Genomic DNA, 21,524 nt, shown 5'->3' with positions numbered 1-21,524 from the left:
AAATTTTTTTTTTTTTTTTTTTAGATGGAGTCTCGCTCTGTTGCCCAGGCTGGAGTGCAGTGGCGCCATCTTGGCTCACTGCAAGCTCCACCTCCCAGGTTCACGCCATTCTCCTACCTCAGCCTCCAGAATAGCTGGGACTACAGGCGTCCGCCACCACGCCCAGGTTTTGTAATTTTTAGTAGAGACGGGGTTTCACCATGTTAACCAGGATGGTCTCGATCTCCTGACCTCGTGATCCACCCGCCTCAGCCTCCCAAAGTGCTGGGATTATAGGTGTGAGCCACCGTACCTGGCCTCATCCTGTGTTTATGAATTGGAAGATGGAGTCTCGCTCTTGTCACCCAGGCTGTAATGCAATGGTGCTATCTTGGCTCACTGCAACCTCTACCCCCCAGGTTCAGGCAATTCTCCTGCCTCAGCCTCCCAAGTAGCTGGGATTATAGGTGCCCACGCTCACGCATGGTTAATGTTTGTATTTTTAGTAAAGACAGAGTTTCACCATGTTGGCCAGGCTGGTCTCGAACTCCTGATCTCAGGTGATCTGCCCGCCTCAGCTTCCCAAAGTGTTGAGATTACAGAGATGAGCCACTGTGCCCAGCTGGAAGACTTAATACTATAAAAATGTCCATACTACCCAAAGCAACCTACAGATTCAGTGGAATCCTATTTCAGAATCTAAATGTCTTTCTTTGCAGAAATAAAAAAATTACCCTAAAATTCGTATGGAATAGTAAAAGATCTTTAAGAGCCAAAACAATTTTGAAAAGAAAGAACAAAGTTAAATGACTCACGCTTCCTGATTTCAAAACATATTACAAAGCCATAGTAATCAAAACAGTGTAGTGCTGGCATGAAAACAGACAAATAGACCAATGGAATAAAATAGAGCCCAGAAATAAACTCTTGTGTGTACGGTCAAATGATCTTCAACAAATATGCTTCATTTAGTTCTTTTTTATTATTTCTTTCTTTACTAAAGTAACTTAAGCAAACACAAAAGTCACATCATTTTATTTCTCCATCCTTCTGTTAGCATCTCTAAAATATGGACACTTTCTTACATAACCATAATGTCATTATCACTCTTAATTAACAATTTCTCACTAATATCAAATGATTTATCAATAATCAAATTTCCCTAATTGCCTCAAAATACGTTTTATGGTTGTTTTGTTTATATCAAAATCTAAATAAGATGCACACATTTCTTTTAGGTGTTCTTTTAATCTAGATTCCTCCCCCCACCCAATTGTTTGTTTGCTAGTTTGCAGAAACTAGGTTCATTTTCTTTTTTCTTTTCTTTCTTTTTTTTTTTTTTTTTTTTTGGTGATGGAATCTTGCTCTGTCACCCAGGCTGGAGTACAGTGGCATGATCTCGGCTCACTGCAACCTCTGCCTCTCGGGTTCAAGCGATTCTCCTGCCTCAGCCTTCCAAGTAGCTGGGACTACAGGCACGAGCCACCACTCCCAGCCAATGCATTTTTAGTAGAGACAGGGTTTTGCCATGTTGGTCAGGCTGGTCTCGAATTCCTGACCTCAAGTGATCCACCCACCTCGGCCTCCCAAAGTGCTGGGATTACAAGTGTGAGCTACCACACCTGACCAAACCAGGTTTATTTTCTATTAAATGTCCCACATACTGGGTTTGCCTATTGGCTTCTGGGTTAGTCCCTTTGCATTGCTGTAAAGGAACACCTGAGAATAGGTAATTCATAAAGAAAAGAGGTTTATTTGGCTCACATGTCTGCAGGCTGTACAGGAAGTATAACTCCAGCATCTGCTTCCAGGGAGGGCTTAGGAAGCTTCCACTCATGACTGAAGGCAAAGGGAAGCTGGCATCCCATGGTGAGAGAGGAAGCAAGAGCCAGGAAGGGGGTATCAACCTCTTTTTTTTTTTTTTTGAGATAGAATCTCGCTCTGTAGTCCAGGCTGGAGTGCAGTGGCCTGATCTCGGCTCACTGCAATCTCCCCTCCCTGGGTTCAAGCTATTCTCCTGCTTCAGCCTCCCAAGTAGCTGGGACTACAGGTGCCCACCACCATGCCCAGCTAAGTTTTGTATTTTTAGTAGAGAAGGGGGTTTCAATATGTTGGCCAGGCTGGTCTTGAACTCCTGACCTCAGGTGATCTGCCCACCTTGGCCTCCCAAAGTGCTGGGATCACAGGCATGAGTCACCGTGCCCAGCTGCCAGCCTCTTTTAAATAACCAGATCTCACGTGAACTGAAAGAACTCACTCACTACCATGAGGATGGCACCAAGCTATTTGTAAAGGATCCACCCCCATGACCCAAATACCTCCCACTACGCCCACCTCCAACATTGGGGGTCACATTTCAACATGAGATTTGGAGGAGACAAAACATCCAAACCATATCAGCTTCTTTGTGGTGACATTTAAATCTTTCTATTATCCCCCCTATTCCCTGTGAGGAGAATTTGGTTTTAGAGCCTTGACTAAGTTCAGGTTCAACATTTAGGGGAAGAATCCTTCATATGTGGTGCTGTGTGCCTAACGTCAGGAAGAATACATTCGTTTTTCCACCTTCAGAGATAATGAGATGGATCAAGGGGTTCCGTAAATTCGTACGGAAATTTGACATCCGTACAGATTTACGTCCAGAAAGCTGGAGGATGCCATTCCATAAATCTGGCATCCTCCAGCTTTCTCTCATGTAATGGTTCCATCCATTACATATCACCTGACTCAACTATTTAGGACTTACAAAATGAGGCAATCCTAATTTTATCATTCCTACCCTATGTAGTATTTGGAAATCTGTTAAAAAAAAAAAAAAAAAAAAACTCTTCCACATAAAATAGAGCTATTTGGTGGAAATGCAGTATGTATAAGAAAGTTAGAGTAGCCGGGTGCGGTGGCTCATGCCTGTAATCCCAGCACTTCAGGAGGCCAAGGCAGGTGGATCACCTGAGGTCGGGAGCTCGAGATCAGCCTGACCAACATGGAGAAATCCCATATCTGCAAAAAATACAAAAAATTAGCCAGGCATGGTGGTGCATGCCTGTAATTCCAGCTACTCAGGAGGCTGAGGCAGGAGAATTGCTTGAACTCGAGAGGTGGAGGTTGTGGTGAGCTGAGACTGTGCCATTGCACTCCAGCCTGGGCAACAAGAGTGAAACTCTGTCTCAAAAAAAAAAAAAAAAGAAAAAGAAAAAGAAAGAAAGAAAGTTAGGGTAAATGCTAATTTTTTCCTTTTAATTATCAAATTTCAGAGTAAGGAATTGGTGTCCTAGTTATTTACCATGGCATCCAATGAGCTATTAGAGTTATTCTCTTTTTTATCTCATTCTGTCTCTCTCTCTATCATAAATTTGTTTTTTATATATTCAATATCTCTCAGTTCTAGTCTTAATCCTTTTTGATGCTTAAATGGTTTCACAATTGATTAATGGGAGTTTCTTTATATTGGCCCCTGTTCTTTGGACATAATCCATAAATCTTCCTTGCTTTTTGACGCAACAATATGTCCCTAACTCATCTTATAAATTCCTACCCAGATTTAGAATCAAGCATTCCTCCAGTGAGCCCTGATGTTTTTAGTGGGAAATGCTATTTAGAGACTCCAATCCAGACACCAGTTGTGCTCATTCCTATTGGGTTATCATTACCCCTAGGCCTCTTCAGTGGACAGAACCAGGAACTGTCTATTTGTGAAATTTTAAAATAAAATAATCTAGTAAACATGTGCAGTATGTGATTATACCACAATAAAGCCGTTAAAAACAAAAACGAAAATAAATGCACATCAATGGGCTCAATTTCAATCACTATTTTAAGTCAACACTGGTAAGATAAAGATAACCATGTTTTAAACAGAAAAGCATATAACACACAGCACACTCCTATGCACCACTCAGAGTTTAGCCATCAACTGTTGACCAAGTTATTTTCATACATAAGAGAGAACAATAAATTCTAAGATTTATTAAAAATAGAGTGGAACAATTAGGTAAACATTTAGAAAAAATAATTTGAATCTCCTAATATCTTACACCAGAATACGTGTCAGAAAGATCAATGAAATCAACGTAGACAATGAAACCTCAGATGTACCATAACAAAACCATGGCGATTTTTTAAAAAATAAGTTGTGAGAGACAAAGAAGACCCAAAACCCAAAGCAAGAAAAGAAAATATTATTTAATTTGACAACAACAAAAATAAAATTTCTTGATAGTAACAACCATGATGAGGAACTGACAAATTGAAGACAGACTGACAAACTGAAATAAAATTTCTGCAACTCAGATCACAGATTAAGAGCTAATTTTCGGCCAGGTGCGGTGGCTCATGCCTGTAATTCCAGCACTTTGGGAGGCCGAGGCAGGAGGATGAGGAGGTCAGGAGATCGAGACCATCCTGGCTAACATGGTGAAACCCCATCTCTACTAAAAATACAAAAAATTAGCTGAATGTGGTGGCACACACCTGTAGTCCCAGCTACTCAGGAGGCTGAGGCAGGAGAATTGCTTGAACCCGGGAGGTGGAGGTTGCAGTGAGCCGAGATCATGCCACTGCACTCCAGCCTGGGTGACAGAGTGAGACTCCATCTCAAAAAAAAGAAAAAAAAAAAAAAGAGCTAACTTCTTAACAGAGAGCGCTTATCAAATCAATGAGTTGAAATATCAATAACCTAATAGAAAAAAACTGGTACAAGATATGAACAGACAATTCACAGAAAAGGAAATACGAATGACTCTTAAATAAATGAAATGATGCTAATTCACTCTTAGTAATAGAAACACAACTTTGGGTGGTTGGGTGGTTGTTAAAATTAGTGGAAAGCAGTAAAATTGATGAAGTTTGCTAAATCTCTCTTTTTTTTTTTTTTTTTTTTTTTGAGACAGTTTCTCTCTTGTTGCCCAGGCTGGAGTGCAATGGCATGATCTCGGCTCACTGCAACCTCCACCTCCCAGGTTCAAGAGATTCTCCTGCCTCAGCCTTCCAAGTAGCTGGGAGTACAGTTGCCTGCCACCACGCTCAGATAATTTTTTGTATTTTTAGTAGAGACAGGGTTTCACCATGTTGGCCAGGCTGGTCTCAAACTCCTGACCTCAGGTGATCCACCCACCTTGGCCTCCCAAAGTGCTGGGATTACAGGCATGAGCCACCACGCCAGGCCAGATTTTGCTAAATCTTGATTCTTGTCCTTTTAATAATCTATGTGATCAAATGGGAGAACACATACAGTGCTTGCTGCAAGCTGTTTTATGGTTGTTTGGAGGAAAAGCACTTGTGAACTGAGTTGCAAGCTGAACCAGCTTCTTTTTTCATGGAACACCATAAAAGTCTTTTTTTTTTCCCAATTACTGGTTTGAATTATGTTGTATCAAAGCATCTTTTCCCATCCCTTAATAAAAATCTAGGAAGAAATCTATTATTATACTTTCTGGTAACTTTAGATTATTACAACCCAGTCCAGTTCAGTTTAAAACCCTGAAATGATATCCAGTTCAATGTTTTCTCCTCCACTGTCAGTGGTTACACTTGTGGCTTGAGTAAATAGACTATTTAATTTAAAATAGAAACTGGGACACACTTGAGTGAAAGTTGGCACTAATAATAATAATGATACCTTGGTCATGTGCTGAGGCTACCCTGGCCATTTTGGATGAATGGTCACCCTAGGTGGAAGGACTTGAAATAGGGAGAAGGGAGCTTCCTCTGCTATTTCAAAACTCTCCCCCTGTGGATCCTAAGCCTAACTCTAGTGCTGGGGAGCAGGAAGGAGGGATAGAGAAGGCAGAAGGCATCTCACATGTCTAGCAGTATGTTGGTGGTGGGGAGCTACCCTTGGATCTGTTCAGTTCCATGCCTTGCCATTCAAAATTGGGAGATCATCTGATTGAACACCCTCCTCTCGCAAAGGAGGAAACGAGGACCCATGGAGACGATGACTCTTGTGAGGCGCATGCCTAATAACGGGCCGAGCCTGGACTTCGGCACGTCCTCCAACTTCTCCCCAGGGTCCCCTGTGCTGCACTAAGGCAGCTTCTCTTGCATGTGCCCATCAGAGCCAGGACCAGGATGAGGCTTTGGGCTAAGTAGTTCAGGGAGTGGCAAGAAACCCAGTAATAGAGGTAAATAATATTGGAATGCATTCTCTTAAAAGTCAAAATCAAAGCAAAACAAGCTATGACGAGCAGAAACACAATTTTAAATGAAGACGGCATCAGTATTACTCACTTTTCCTTTTGCCTCAGTTTCCAGTAACCATAGAGACATGGTGAAACCTCGTCTCTACTAAAAATACAAAAATTAGCTGGGTGGGGTGGCGCACGCCTGTAGTCCCAGCTACTCGGGAGGCTGAGGCAGCAGAATCACTTGAACCCGGGAGGCGGAGGTTGCAGTAAGCTGAGATCGCGTCACTGCACTCCAGCCTGGCGACGGAGCGAGACTCCATCTCAAAAAAAAAAAAAAAAAAAAAAGAGACAGAACCCTCCATTTGCCACCCCCAACCTGTCCCTGCTTCAGGCCTCCCCATCTCGGTAAATGGCTTGGTTCATCAGGCTCAAAACCCAAAAGTCACTGTTGATTCCTCCTGTTTCCTCACTATGTACATCCAACCCATTAGCAAAGCATATAGAACCTGCTTCCAAACAATGTTTCCAATCTCCAGTTGTCTCTGCCTTCAAGGTTTCCGCTTTTGTGCCGCTCACCAAGATCATCCCTCACCTACATCCCTGCAAAAGGCTACTACCTTATTGTTTTCAATCTTATCCTCCTATAGTCCATCTCTTCAAAATGTAAGCCAGGCAAGGTGTGGTGGCTCACGCCTATAATTCATCACTTTGGGAGGCCAAGGCCAGGCAGATCACTGGAGGCCAGGAGTTTAAGACCAGCCTGGCCAACATGGTGAAACCTCATCTCTACTAAAAAAAAAAATACAAAAGAAAAAAAGTAGCCAGGCATGGTGGCACACATCTGTAGTCCCAGCTACTTAGGAGACTGAGGCAGGAAAATTGCTTGAACCCAGGAGGTGGAGGTTGTAGTGAGCAGAGATCGTGCCATTGCACTCCAGCCTGGGAGAGACAGTGAGACTTCATTTCAAAACAAATAAATAAATAAAAATTAAAATAAACAAAATGTAATCACATCCCCCACCCACCCTGCCAAAAATCCTTAGTGTCACCCAAATGACATGTCCTAGTCCTCACATCCAAAACCCATGAATATTTGGAAATATGGTCTTTGCACAGTGTGGTGTTGTGTTGTGTTGTGTTGTACTGTGTTATGTTGTTTAGAGACAGGCTCTCCCTCTGTCACCCAGGCTGGAGTGCAGTGGTGCAATCATAGCTCACCGCAGCCTTAAACTCCTGGACTCAAGGGACCCTCCTGCCTCAGCCTCCCGAGGAGCTAGGACTACAGGCGTACCATCATGCCTGGCCTGGAAATATGATCTTTGCAAATCTAATTAAGTTAAGGATCTCAGAATGAGTTCAGTCTTAGATGTAGGTTGGGCCCCAAATCCAGTGACTAATGTCCTTAGAAAGGAGAGAGAGATTTGACACAGACACACACGGAAAAGGCCCTGTGATGATGAAAGCAGAGATTGCAGTGATGTGTCTACAAGCCAAGGAATGCCAGGTGTTGCCAGCAGCCAGCAGATGCTAGGAGAGCAGCACAAACAGATTATCCCTCAGAAGGGTTCAGAAGGCTCAACCCTGCCAACACTTCTATTTTGTATTTCTGGCCACAGAAATTTATTTATTTATTTATTCCCACAACTCTGAGGGAATAAATTTCTGTTGTTTCACGTAACCACCTTTGTGGTAAATGTTTACAGTAGTCCTAGGAAACTAGTACAGGCATCTTCCCACTGTGCTTAGAATAAAATGCAAGCTCCTAATCCTACTTCACAAGGTACTACATTACCTGGCCCCTGACTTCTTTCTTTCTCATCTCCTTCCCCTCCTCTCACTCACTGTGCTGAACTGCATTGGCCTCTGTTCCGCAAACACAGCAAGCTCACCTCCTCCCAGGGAATTTGCATCTGCTCTTTCCTGTTCAGGAAGCCCCTCCCCCAGATTACTGCACGGTCAGTTCCTCCTCGTTATTCCACCTTTGCTCTAATACCTCCTCCTCTGTAGACATTTGTTATTCAATTCAGTTACACAGCTGAAAATGTGAGGTGCTCACTTCCCCAGACTCCCTTGCAGCTTGGCCTTGACTGTGTGAGCTAGGCTTCACCTGTCACAAGTTGGCATGAAGAAACAGGAACACAGCACTGCAGGCTGATGGTGTGAGAACTCACCCTTGGAGTTCCTTCTTCCTGCCTTTCTGGAACATTGTTTACCTGCCAGCAGCATGGAGGGTGCACTTTCTCTTAAACATCAGGTGCAGAGTTGTCCTCCAGTTTGTCCATCTCCGGCGACTTCATGGTAGGCTGGGGGGTGACCTCAGAGTCATTTCAATACCTCTAGTACAGCTCTTTTAAAGCCAAATTCTTAATCATAATCTGAGCTTCTTCACTGTTAACTTCTTGGTCACCCAAAACCCACTTAAAGTTTAGTGATTGCCTTTTTTTCTAGTTCTTTTAATAAGACTATTATTTTCACAGACATGTATAGGCTGGCTACAGTGTCCAGGCAGGGTTCCAGGCACTGGGAATACAATCAAAGACAAGACACGGTGGGGCGTGGTGGCTCACGCCTGTAATCCCAGTGCTTTGGGAGACCAAGGCAGGTGGATCACCTGAGGTCAGGAGTTTGAGACCAGCCTGGCCAACATGATGAAACTTCAGCTCTATTAAAAATATAAAAATTAGCTGGGCGTGGTGGCAGGTGCCTGTAATCCCAGCTACTCCGGAGGCTGAGGCAGGAGAATCATTTGAACCTGGGAGGTGTTCACTGCAAGAGCATAGGCAAAACAGAAGCACTGTCGAATCATGCATTGCCCAGGTCCCTTTGAGAGTCTGTTATACAGCAGTCCTCCTCTTTGCCCTTTCACTTTCCATGGTTACAGTTACCTGCAGCCTGAAAATATTAAATGGAAAACTCCAGAAATAAACAATTCATCAGTTTTAAATCACATGCCATCTTGAGTAGCGTGATAAAATCTCACAGCATCAGCCGGGCGCGGTGACTCATGCCTATAATGGCAGCTGAGGTGGGTGGATCACCTGAGGTCAGGAGTTTCGAGACCAGCCTGGCCAAGATGGTGAAACCCTGTCTCTACTAAAAATGCAAAAATTAGCTGAGTATGGTGGCAGGCACCTGTAATCCAGCTACTCGGGAGGCTGAAGCAGGAGAATTGCCTGAACTGGGGAGGCGGAGGTTGCAGGGAGCGAAGATCGTGCCACTGCACTCCAGCATGGGCGACAGAGCAAGACTCTGTCTCAAAAAAAAAAAAAAAAAAAAATACTGCTCTGTCCCTCTCAGAACATGAATCCTCCCTCTGCCCTGCATCTCACGCCGTCCACAGTCCCCGCCCATTAGTGACTTAATAGCCGGCTTGGATATCAGATCAACTGTGGTGGCAGCACAGTGCTTGTGTTTAAGTAACCCTTATTTTACTTAATAATGGCCCCAAAACGCAAGAGTAGTGATGCTGGCAATTCAGACATGCCAAAGAGAAGCCAAATATATGCCAAAGAGAAGTCGTTAATCTCTTACTGTACCTCATTTATAAATTAAACTTTATCATATGTATGTATACATGGGTGAAAAAACACAGTGTATACAGAGCTCAGTCCTATCCTCAGTTTCAGGCATCTACTGAGGTCCTAACTTAAACCCCCTTGGATACGGGGGGACTATTGTAATCTGACTTCCTCAGTATCGAAGTGTTGTGTAGACATACGTATTAACTACCTATTGCTGATAACAAATTACCACAAATTTAGCAACCAGCACACATTTATTACCTCACAGTTCCTGTGAGTCACGGATCCAGGCATGGCTTAGGAGGGCCCTCTGCTTCAGGGTCTCTCATTAGGGCTTCAATCAAGGTGTTGGCCAGTTCTGAGGTCTCATCTGAAGACTCAGGGATCTGCTTCCAAAGTCATGTCATTGTGGCTGTAACTTCAGTTCTTTTCAGGCTGTTGGGCTGAGAGCCTCAGCTCCTTTCTGGCTGGGCCACCAGCCACCCTCATGTCCTTGCTACATGGGCTTCTCCATAGGGCAGCCTCCAACATGGCAGCTCCTTCCTCAAGGCTGGCAAGGGAGAGTCCACCGGCAACACAGAAACCAGAATCTTATTTAATCTATTTGTGATAGTGATATCCCAGTACTGTTGCCAAATTCTAGTGTTTGGGAGCAAGTCACGGTTTCCCAGACTCGGAGAAGGAGTTTTCACAAGGGCATGAAAAGCAGGTGGGGACTCTTGGGGCCATTTTTGAGTCAGTCCAAAGCACAAAAGCAACACAGCAGAATTAGTATGTGGGGAGAGCCATAAAGTCCAGTCTTCTCACAAAGGAAGGCAAATGGTAGAAATATTTCCTAAAGAGTTATATTAATTCTGTACAACATGAAAAGCACAAGCCCAGCAAAAATGACTGGTAAATCACATATCCCTAGCTTTCCCACATGATGTCAGGATCACAAAGCTGTGCCACGGAAATCCTCTGCAGGTCCTCTGCTAGAGCTAGGAAACAGCTCTAGCTGGGACAGGAGTAGACCAGTGACTTTTCAGATTTTATGCAGGCTGGGGAGCAGGACAAAGAGAGGGGACAGGGGGTACTAGTGAGGCCTGTGGGCAGGACGTTCAGCTCCCACCCCCTCAGAGAATTCCGTGAGCTCTGCTATTAAATATGATTGTAAATTACCAATCTATCATATGTTCCATATGAATCATTCTCCGTAGAAAGATGTTATTGTATCCCTAGTTCTGTTCTTTTGGTCACTTTAGTGAAATGATTTTAAGGAGCAAATAGGGTTGAATGGCCTTGGTATCTATGGAACTTCAAATGAAAGGATGAGAACATTAAAAGGCATTCTACCTTACAATGGACACAATAGCAGCTCAATAAAATTTCTGACCTCATCGCTTCTCAGCCTTTTGGCTAAGATCAAGTGTAAAATTTCTAACCTCAGCTATAGGGAAATGTATAAAGCCTTTCTATGCCATGTTCTTTAACACAACAGGATTTCGTATCTCTCAGATATACTGCCACTGCTAATGATAAAGATGACTGCTAACATACACTGATAATACAGAGGCTAAGAGTGCAGGCTCTAGAGTTGGACTGCTTTGATCCAAACACTAGTTTTCCTGTGACCTAACCTCAGCATCCTCATAAATAGAAAGTGAATAACAGCACTTATCACCTACAGTTGATGTGAGGATCGAATGGATTACTATTACAGTTAGAACACTCCCAACAATAGTGCTGGCTCTTCTCCTTCTCCTTCTGCCTTCTCTTTCTCCTCCTCCTCCTCCCCTCCCCTCCTCCTCCTCCTCCCCTCCCCTCCCCTCCCCCTCCTCCTTCTTCTTTTCTTCTTCTTTTCTTTTTCTTCCTTTTTTTTGAGACAGTCTCACTCTGTCCAGGCTGGAGTGCAGGGACATAATCTCGGCTCACTGCAACCTTCACCTCCCAGGCAGGCAATTTTCATGCCTCAGCCTCCTAAGTAGTCAGGACTACAGGTGTGCACCACCACACCTGGCTAATTTTTGTACTTTCAGTAGAGATGGGGTTTAACCATGTTGGCCAGACTGGTCTAGAACTCCTGGCCTCAAGTGATCCACCTGCCTCAGCCTCCCAAAGCGCCTGGACTACAAGCATGAGCCACCGCACCTGGCCTGGTGCTGGCTACTCTCATATGCCGAGTACTGTTGTAAATCTTCACATACTCTCTCTGGTTTTTATTCTTAAATTTCAGACTGAAGAAGTTTAACATAAAAAATATGTATTTAGATAAAAAATTCTGCAAATAAAATACAGGAGTTCCCCCTTATCCACAGAGGTAGTGCCAAGCCCCCCAGTAGATGGCTGAAAGCATTTCAGACTGAAGAAGTTCAACATACAAATGTTGTATTTAGATTTTTAAATTCCACAAATAAAATACAGGAGTTCCTCCTTATCCACAGAGCTGGTGCCAAGACACCCTGGGTGCCTGAAACCACAGATAGAACCAAACTCTATATATACTACGTTTGTTCCTGTACATACGTACCTATGATAAAGTTTAATTTATAAGTTAGGTACATGAAGAGATTAATAATATTTTATTATACTTTAATAACAAAATAGGACAGTGGTAGTCATATACTGTAATAAAATTATGTGAATGTGGTCTCTCTGATTTCAAAGTATCTTACTGAACTGTGCTGCAGGTAACTGAAACCTCAGAATGTGAAACCAGGGATAAGGCGGGGACTACTGTTGTGTCTAAACAGACTCATCCACATTCATTCGACAATTTGCCTTTTTCAATGTGATTCAGACATTTACACATGCGTACCATGAATTCAGTAGTTTTTGACTGCTGTAAATTTCCTTTTGGAAAAAGTAGGATGACACTGTCATTGCAGTGAAAGACCAGTAGATGGCCATCCACAGACCCACACAAATACCTGCAGTAAAAGTCTTTACAAGATAATTTTAAAAGATCTGCAAAAAATAGTAAAAGGCTATACATAGAGATATTGAAAACACAAATTTCATAAAGTTGTTAGGAATATTTCAAAAGTTAAAATGAACCTGATATCTAATTCAATGTTTTTCACATTGAAATCCTCATTCGGCTGTTGGAGGAAATACCTATTTGGGTACGACCTTCCCGGAGGGCAACTTACTTAATACCAAAGTATTTTAAATGTGCTTATTCTTTGATTAAGCCATCAGAGGATAAGTTATTTAGTAATTGACCTAAGGCATTAAGTAGGAGCTAAAATATTCATCTACAATAGTGGCTCTCAACCGGGCATCATTTTTACCCACAGGGACTGCTGACAATGTCTGGAGGCATGTTTGATTGCCACCAGTGGAGGAGTGGGGTCGCTCCTAGCACCTAGTGAGTATAGAGGCCAGAGATATCGCCAAACCTCCTAAATGCGTAGGACAGTCCCCCAAAGCAAAGAATTATCCGGCCCCCAAAATGTCAATTGTGCTGAGATTGAGAAACCCTGATCTACCAGGATTTACCTCATGATATTGTTTATAGACTGAAAAATGGGAAAACAAGCCTAAATGCCTAAAAACAGAAGACACATTCAACAAATCCTAAAAGAACCATTCATACAATTCATGATAACACCATCATTAAAAGACATGTTGGCCTGGCGTGGTGGCTCGTGCCTGTAATCCCAGCACTTTGAGAGGCCGAGGCCAGCGGATCACCTGAGGTCAGGAGTTCGAGACCAGTCTAGCCAACATGGCAAAACACTGTCTCACCTGAAATACAAAAGTTAGCTGGACATGGTGGTGGGTACCTGTAATCCCAGCTACTTGGGAGGCTAAGGCAGGAGAATCACTTGAACCTGGGAGGCAGAGGTTGCAATGAGCTGAGATCATACCACTGCACTCCAGCCTGGGCAACAGAGCAAGACCGACTCCTCAAAAAAAAAGAAAAGAAAAGAAACATACATTGAATGATGGAATTACATATTTTCTTCTTATTTTTGGCTCATTGTTGTTACTTTTTTCTCCAATGGATATCTCACATCTAGTATTCAAACATAACTTTTGTTCTTTTTTTTTTTTTTTTTGAGACAGAGTTTCACTCTTGTTGCCCAGGCTTGAGGGCAATGGCGCGATCTCGGCTCACTGCAACCTCTGCCTCCTGGGTTCAAGCGATTCTCCTGCCTCAGCCTCCTGAGTAGCTTAGATTACAGGAGCCCGCCACCACACACGGCTAATTTTTGTATTTTAGTAGAGACAGGTTTTCAGCACATTGGTCAGGCTGGTCTCGAACTCCTGACGTCAGGTGATCCACCCACCTCGACCTCCCAAAGTACTGGGATTACAGGTGTGAGCCACCGCGTCTGACCCAAACATAACATTTTAAAGAGAAATTGGGGGCCACAGAAGCTGCTGGTTTTCAAGAGAAAAATACGGCAAAGTGTTTGAAACTAAACTAATAAACTTTAAAATTCCCAAACCTCACTAGATCTCACCTCCTGACTCTAGTAGTCTACTGTCTGCTTCTACAAATTTGACTTTTTTTTGACTCCACATGTAAGTGAACTCACACAGTATATTTATCTTTAGTAGAGACAGGGTTTCACCATGTTGGCCAGGCTGATCTTGAGCTTCTGACTCCAGGTGACCTATCCGCCTCAGCCTTCCAAAGGGCTAGGATTACAGGTGTGAGCCACCTTTCCCGGCCAGAATTTCCTTCTTTTTTAAGGCTGAATAATATTGATCCATTCAGGCTGGGCATGGTGGCTCACGCCCGTAATCCTAGCACTTTGGAAGCCTGAGATGGGCAGATAACCTGAGGTCAGGAGTTCGAGACCAGCCTGGCCAACATGGTGAAGCCTTGTCTCTACTGAAAATACAAAAATTAGCCGGGCATGGTGGTGCCCACCTGAATTTCCAGCTATTTGGGAGGCTGAGGCAGGAGGACTGCTTGAACCCAGGAGGTGGAGGTTGCAGTGTGCCGAGATCGCACCACTGAGCCCCAGCCTGAGCAACAAAGTAAGACTCCATCTCAAAAAAAGAAAAGATCCATTCACCTGTTGCAGGACACCTAGGTCATTTCCTGACCTTAGCTACTGTAAATAATGCTGCAATAAACATGGGAGTGCAGGTATCTCTTCAAGATACCAATTTCATTTTCTTTGGGTATATACCCAGAAGTGGGATGGCTGGTTCATATGGAAGTTCCATTTTTAATTTTTTGGGGACCCTCCATACTGTTTTCAAAAAAAAAAAATTTCCATTACTTTTGTCTAATATTATCTTAACCATTTGTTTCTTTAGTTCTAGTCAGATCAGCCATTTTTCACATACCTGCTGGGCCATATTTTGCTTTTCTCTATAATGAAATTTCCTCGTTTATGGTCAAAGTAGTTAACTTGTTCACCAGTTCCTCAAATACTTAAAGGATGAGGTAAGCCTAAGAAAAAGATGTACCAGATTTGTTACAAAAAAAATTCACACTTGTACAAAATTACAATTGTACTTCTCAATGAAATTCCTTCATTGAATTTCCAGTCATCTTTGAGCATTAGTAAAACATGAATGCCACTGTATATGTTCACTTAAAATATGCACAGTCACCTCCAGGCAGTACTACAGTGGTGGCTGATCACACCCCAGGGAGCAGGGCAATTGTGCTTTTGTCTATTTGTCGCACATAGCCATACCAATAAGTTAAACCTCTAAGTTATGAAGTCTCAGTTAGGTTACAGCTAGCACAATAAGAATGCAGGTTTTCAGATTTTCTGCTGAAAATTCTACTAAAAGAGTATTTACAGACAATGGATTACATTTAAAAATAACTGAACTGGGGCCGGGCTAGGTGGCTCACACCTGTAATCCCAGCACTTTGGGAGGCCAAGGCAGGCAGATCACGAGTTCAGGAGATGGGGACCATCCTGGCTAACACGGTGAAACACCGTCTCTAGTAAAAATACATAAAATTAGCTGAGAGTGGTGGCACGTGCCTGTAGTTCCAGCTACTCGGGAGGCTGAGGCAGGAGAATTGCTTGAACCCAGAAGGTGGAGGTTGCAAGGAGCCAAAATCGCGCCACTGCACTCCAGCCTTGGCAAGAGAGCGAGACTCCATCTCAAAAAACAAACAAAAAACCCAAAAAACTGAACTGGAATACATCCAAATTTGAAAATTTAAAATAATTGTTAAAATGGCAGCAAAAATCTCATATGTATCGTGAGCCAAAGAAACCCAGTTATTAGTTATGTTCCAATTATCACCAAATAAGACAGTGCTATTATTTGATTAAAGTTTCAAACACAATTTCCTACCAAGGAACAGAAGACAAAACCTCAAGAAAGAACCCTGATGGGGCGAGTGCGGTGGCTCACAGCACTTTGGGAGGCCGAGGCGGGCCTGAGATCTGGAGTTTGAGACCAGCCTGACCAACATGGAGAAATCCCGTCTCTACTAAAAAAAAAAAAAAAAAAATTATCCGGGCATGGTGGTGCATGCCTGTAATCCCAGCTACTCAGGAGGCTGAGGCAGGAGAATCGCTTGAATCCATGAGGCGGAGGTTGCGGTGAGCCGAGATCGCGCCATGGCACTCCAGCCTGGGCAACAAGAGTGAAACTCCGTCTCACAAACAAACAAACAAACAAACAAACAAACAAACCAGGCCAGGAGGGAGGGGTCAGAGCTCTGTCCCTCCCCATTTCAGAGTGTTTGAGCAAATAACTCGGCTCAGAGCTTCAGGTGGAAAGTAATATGAGATGATTTTACTCTTCTTTCTGCCCTGTATCAAAATCCATCTCAATGATTTCCATGTATTTAGCCCCGGCTTCTTGCTCAGGTGTAGGTGAGCTCATCCTGTGCCCTCTCCCACTGCTCAGCTCAGGTGACCATTCGGGTTTTCCACTATACTTGGTCACTTATGTGATTATGAACAGATGTTCAGTATTAAGAAGACCCTGGGGGAACTTATCCAATGACTTTATCCAACAGAAAGGAGATGAGGTATCAGGACTGGGTGGCTAGCCAGGTTCCAGGCCAGGCCTCAGGATAGCTGCACAGCCTGGCTTTTCGCCTCACTTTCCAGAAGGACGAGAAGCCAAGTTCAGGTCCTTTCCAGAAATAGATGTAGAGGCCGGGCGCGGTGGCTCACGCTTGTAATCCCAGCACTCTGGGAGGCCGAGGCGGGCGGATCACGAGGTCAGGAGATCGAGACCACGGTGAAACCCCGTCTCCACTAAAAAAATACAAAAAAATTAGCCGGGCGTGGTGGCGGGCGCCTGTAGTCCCAGCTACTCGGAGAGGCTGAGGCAGGAGAATGGCGTAAACCCGGGAGGCGGAGCTTGCAGTGAGCCGAGATCGCGCCACTGCACTCCAGCCTGGGTGACAGAGCGAGACTCCGTCTCAAAAAAAAAAAAAAAAAAAAGAAATAGATGTAGATACTTCTGCTGGACTGGGAAGCCAGGAGCTGAAATATCACAACAGGACGTCTCAGGCTATGAAAAATAACTGCTTACTAATTCTAACGTAAGGTGTCCAGCTTACGAAAAGTATTTCTGCCGATGCTCATGTCAGCTAAACTCAGAGAAGTCACCTCATCCTCAGAGAGCAACGAGTGGTATGGTCTGTGTAGAAAGCAAAATTTGCAACGGAAAAACCGGAGTTCGTGTGCACTTTACGAGGGAGAGGGTTAGGTGCATCAGACAGACGAGTTTCTCAGGTTTCCGTCTCGCCTGTTCTCTCGACCAGGTGGCCATCTCGGCGCAGGCGGGGACCCCACCCTGCGGGACTTCGGCTCCTCCCTGCGGACAGGGGGCGCCCGCAGCCGTGTCTTTCCCGCCAACTCCACTAGTGCTCCAGCTCGCCCTTGTGCTACCGCCTCTAGGGCCCGGGACGTTTCCTGTTCCGGGGCGTGTGGGACCCGGATGCGAGCGTGTTATATAAGGGTTGCTCAGGTCCCACCCCATTCTTTTTGAGGAAGACGCGGTCGTAGGAGCTGAGGATATCTGCTCCGCAAGCTCCTGCTCCTGACTCACCGCTGTTCGCTCTCGCCGAGGAACAAGTCGGTCAGGAAGCCGCGCAGCAGCCATGGTGAGGCGGCAGTCGGCGGCGGGCGGCACAACGCAGGGCTCGGGCGCCGGAGGGACTCCGGTTTCGAGCTCGCGCTTCTGTAGGGCAGATGCCGGGGCATGTAGGGGCGGAAAGTCGCTCCTGAAATGGTGGGGGAACGCGGGAAGCTTCCGGAAGCTGCCTTTCTCCAGAAGTGGCAGACCATTTTTGGCTTATTGTTCTTTCTCATGTATCTAACAACAGGCTTTTAAGGATACTGGAAAAACACCCGTGGAGCCGGAGGTGGCAATTCACCGAATTCGAATCACCCTAACAAGCCGCAACGTAAAATCCCTGGAAAAGGGTCGGTGCAGTCGTGCGGTGGGGGGCGGGAATTGGGCAAAAAGCGACGAGCTTTACTCATTAATGTTAGCGTACAAGGTGGACTCCAAAAGTGACAAGTTACTTAAAGTAAAGCATGGCCCAAAACTGTTTTCACTGTCACACAGCTGGCGATGAGGAGGTATCTATTGTGTTGAATAACGGTGATAACTTTATACGCTATTCTGAGCCAGCAGAAGTGAAGGTATTAAGCCGATTTTAATTGTTTTGATTGTGCTGAGAGGTCTTTTATTTCTTGTAGTGTGTGCTGACTTGATCAGAGGCGCAAAAGAAAAGAATCTCAAAGTGAAAGGACCAGTTCGAATGCCTACCAAGGTAAAGTAAATTGGAGGGGCAGGAAGTAGGAGTTGCTTCTGGATGTTGCATAAATTCAGGTTCTTTAAGGGGTTTGGCTGCCAAAATTGTGAACACTGATGCTGTCTACAAACGCACATAGAAATCGGTGGTAATTTCGGTTCCTAGTACGTATCTAATGTTTAGATATGATTGTTGCTGTGTTCTTGGTGTGGTTTGGTGTTTAACAGGCGCAAGCTCTCAGGGTGGTGTCCTAGCACAGTGAAAACAGACCTGGCATTTTCAACCCATGGCACCTGAAAATCTATTAGTGTAAATTGGAATCATACCAAAGGGATACTAATGAAATGATTAAAAGTAATGATTTTCCAGATGTTCTAGGAATAAGTATAAACCATAAACACTTGGTTTCCTTTGTCTTTTGTTACAGACTTTGAGAATCACTACAAGAAAAACTCCTTGTGGTGAAGGTTCTAAGACGTGGGATCGTTTCCAGATGAGAATTCACAAGCGACTCATTGACTTGCACAGTCCTTCGGAGATTGTTAAGCAGATTACTTCCATCAGTATTGAGCCAGGAGTTGAGGTGGAAGTCACCATTGCAGATGCTTAAGTCAACTATTTTAATAAATTAATTACCAGTTGTTAACTTCTGTTGGCTTTTTATTCAGAATACTGGCAGATTTTAGGAATATAAAGGTGTACTATGAGACTTCCACTTTTCAGGTGGAATATATGGGTATCTAGAGTGGTCTATCCTGTTTTCATTGTCGTTTGAGTCATTTGAAAACTGGATTCTGTTAACTACATAATATGTGAGACCTGACCAGTTTTATTGGACACTGGCAGTTTATAACTTTGGCATACTCTAGATAAATCCTGGTTGGTATGGGGCGTTTGTAATACACAGCCATGCTTGAGAACCTAGTGCACTAGTAGGCAGGTGTTAAAAACTAGTAACTAATATTTTTAAATTAACCGAGTTTAACGTCCTTAAAAAAGGTTTAATTGGCAGAGGCAGAACTAAAACTAAGTTTTAGGGTTTTAGGGATGAAAACTTAGTTTTAAAATACTTATAATTTTCAGTGTTTTATATTTTAAATATAAAATTTTCACTTTTTTTTTTTGAGACGGCATTCTGCTCTGTGGCCCAGGCTGGAGTGCAATGGTGCGATCTTGGCTCAATGCAACCTCTGCCTCCCAGGTTCAAGCAATTCTCCTGCCTCAGCCTCCCAAGTAGTTGGGATTACAAGTGCCTGCCACCAAGCCCGGTTAATTGTTTATTTTATAGTAGAGACGGAGGTTTTTTACTGTTGGTCAGGCTGGTCTCAAACTCCTGACCTCGGGTGATCCACCTGCCTCAGCCTTCCAAAGTGCCGGGATTACAGGCACAAGCCACCATGCCTGGCCCATTTTCACTTTTATATTTTTAAAGAATACTTAACATTTTCAGTTTTTGAGACAGGGTCTCACTCTGCAGTCCAGGCTGGAGTGCAGTGGTGTGATCACTGCAACCTTCACCTCCTGGGCTCATGCGATCCACCTCAAACTGCCTAGTAGCTGGGACTTAATAGGCATGTGGCTACCATGCCCAGCTAATTTTTTGTGAGAGGTGAGGTTTTGCCATGTTGCCCAGGCTGGTGTGGAACTCTTGTGTTAGCCTCCCAAATGTTACAGGAGTGAGCCACTGCACCCAGCCTAGAATTTATAATCAGACAGATACCCTTATACATAGTTTGCTAAATTTATTGGGGAAAGTGTCTGTAGATTTTGGAAAAATGGAACATCTACAAATTGTTAAGATTGCCTTCAGAAAATTGTTTGAGATTTTTAATATGATCAAAGTTGGGTAATTTCAAGTTTTTTCTTTGGATTTGGGCCCAGGCTTTCACGCTGAACTCTGCTGTCTTTTCAAATTGACCTTCAGTTGAGATTTCTGTATACAATCAACTGCATACTAGGCACCTGCAACCCACAGCTGAAAAGCTAATGTGTCTAAAATGAAATCTCCCAGAAGCTCTGTCCTGTGTTCCTAGTCTCAATCCATTGTCCACTGAAGTTTCACAGTTCAAACTGGAGTCAACCCCTTGCCCCTCCCCTGCTGCTGTTACCCAACATGCAATTCCTTCTGAGTCTACTTCAGATCTCAAGACAAACCCAGTTAACATCAAGGATTTGAATGGAACTGAGTCTGGAATGAATTATGTCCCATTGCTGAATTTAAACCAAACAGTTGAGCTTTGGGAGCTCTTTAGGTAGCAGTTAATAAGACCATTTTAAAATGGAATACCTGTCAATACGTGGCCCCCAGACAGAAATACCTATGAACTTTTAATGCAGCATAGCAGTCTTTGGAGCACAAATGTCTTGAGAACTGACTGAGGAAATTCTGAAAACAATGTCACTAAAGTCCAGAGAACATATACTGTGAAAAATAACGCTTCAGTAAATCAGAAAATAGTGGAAGGATGGCTTTCACGGAATTGTGAACATGAGCAGTTGTGTTTCTTCACAATAGTGCAAGTGTTGGATTAGAGCTATATATAATTGAGAACCTGTATTACAGCTAAAATAGCACTAAAAATTTTGAAACTGCTATTATCTTCAATTTCTCAAACACTTAAAAAGACCTGCATGGAAATAAAACTGCAGGGCCTTTGAATATAGGGAATTCAGGATAGATTAAATAGTGGTAATGATGCCAATAATTCTATGCAAGTTAACAGGCCATCCTGTATGGATGGGGAGTTAAAGGAAGGTTGAAAATAGGATATCTCTCCAGTGCTTACCCTATTTGGATTTGCAGAGCACTGCTTCTGGTGTAGAAATGTAAGCTGGCAATAACCAAGAGAACAGAAACCACCATGGCTGTTCATTGCTGGGTGAGATTTTTTTTTTTTTTTTTTTTTTTTTAATTTAAATGGAGACAGTTTCACTGTGTCACCCAGGTTGGAGTGTAGTCGTGCAATCATGGCTCGCTGCAGCCTTGAACTCCGTGGCTCAACCCATCCTCCTGCCTCAACCTCAAGTAGCTGGGACTACAGGCTCGCACCGTGACGCCTGGCCTGGCTAATTTTTTTTGTGGAGATGGGGTCTCGCCATGTTGCCCAGGCTGGTCTCAAACTCCTGTGCTCAGGCGATCCACCCTCGGCCTTCCAAAGTGCTAGGGTTATAGGCAAGAGCCACTATACCCAGACTGGATTATATTTC

The 21,524-nt window shown here is 43.8% G+C and overlaps 1 protein-coding gene and 1 non-coding gene across 2 annotated transcripts; both read left to right on the top strand.

The window, feature by feature from the left end:
• The first annotated feature begins 17,465 nt into the window (after positions 1–17,465).
• RPS20 (ribosomal protein S20) lies at positions 17,466–18,963 on the top strand. The gene is made up of 4 exons (XM_030795524.1): positions 17,466–17,660; positions 17,883–17,982; positions 18,262–18,335; positions 18,745–18,963. The coding sequence occupies exons 1-4, from the start codon at positions 17,658–17,660 to the stop codon at positions 18,925–18,927; spliced, it is 360 nt and encodes a 119-aa protein (XP_030651384.1). The 5' UTR covers positions 17,466–17,657; the 3' UTR covers positions 18,928–18,963.
• Positions 18,129–18,195, top strand: LOC115830750. The gene has a single exon (XR_004026300.1). It is a non-coding gene; the product is annotated as a small nucleolar RNA U54 (small nucleolar RNA).
• Positions 18,964–21,524: the final 2,561 nt, after the last annotated feature.

This window comes from Nomascus leucogenys, chromosome 16 (genome assembly GCF_006542625.1).
Source record: "Nomascus leucogenys isolate Asia chromosome 16, Asia_NLE_v1, whole genome shotgun sequence".
NCBI lineage: Eukaryota > Metazoa > Chordata > Mammalia > Primates > Hylobatidae > Nomascus > Nomascus leucogenys.
This window is presented reverse-complemented; position numbering and strand designations above follow the sequence as displayed.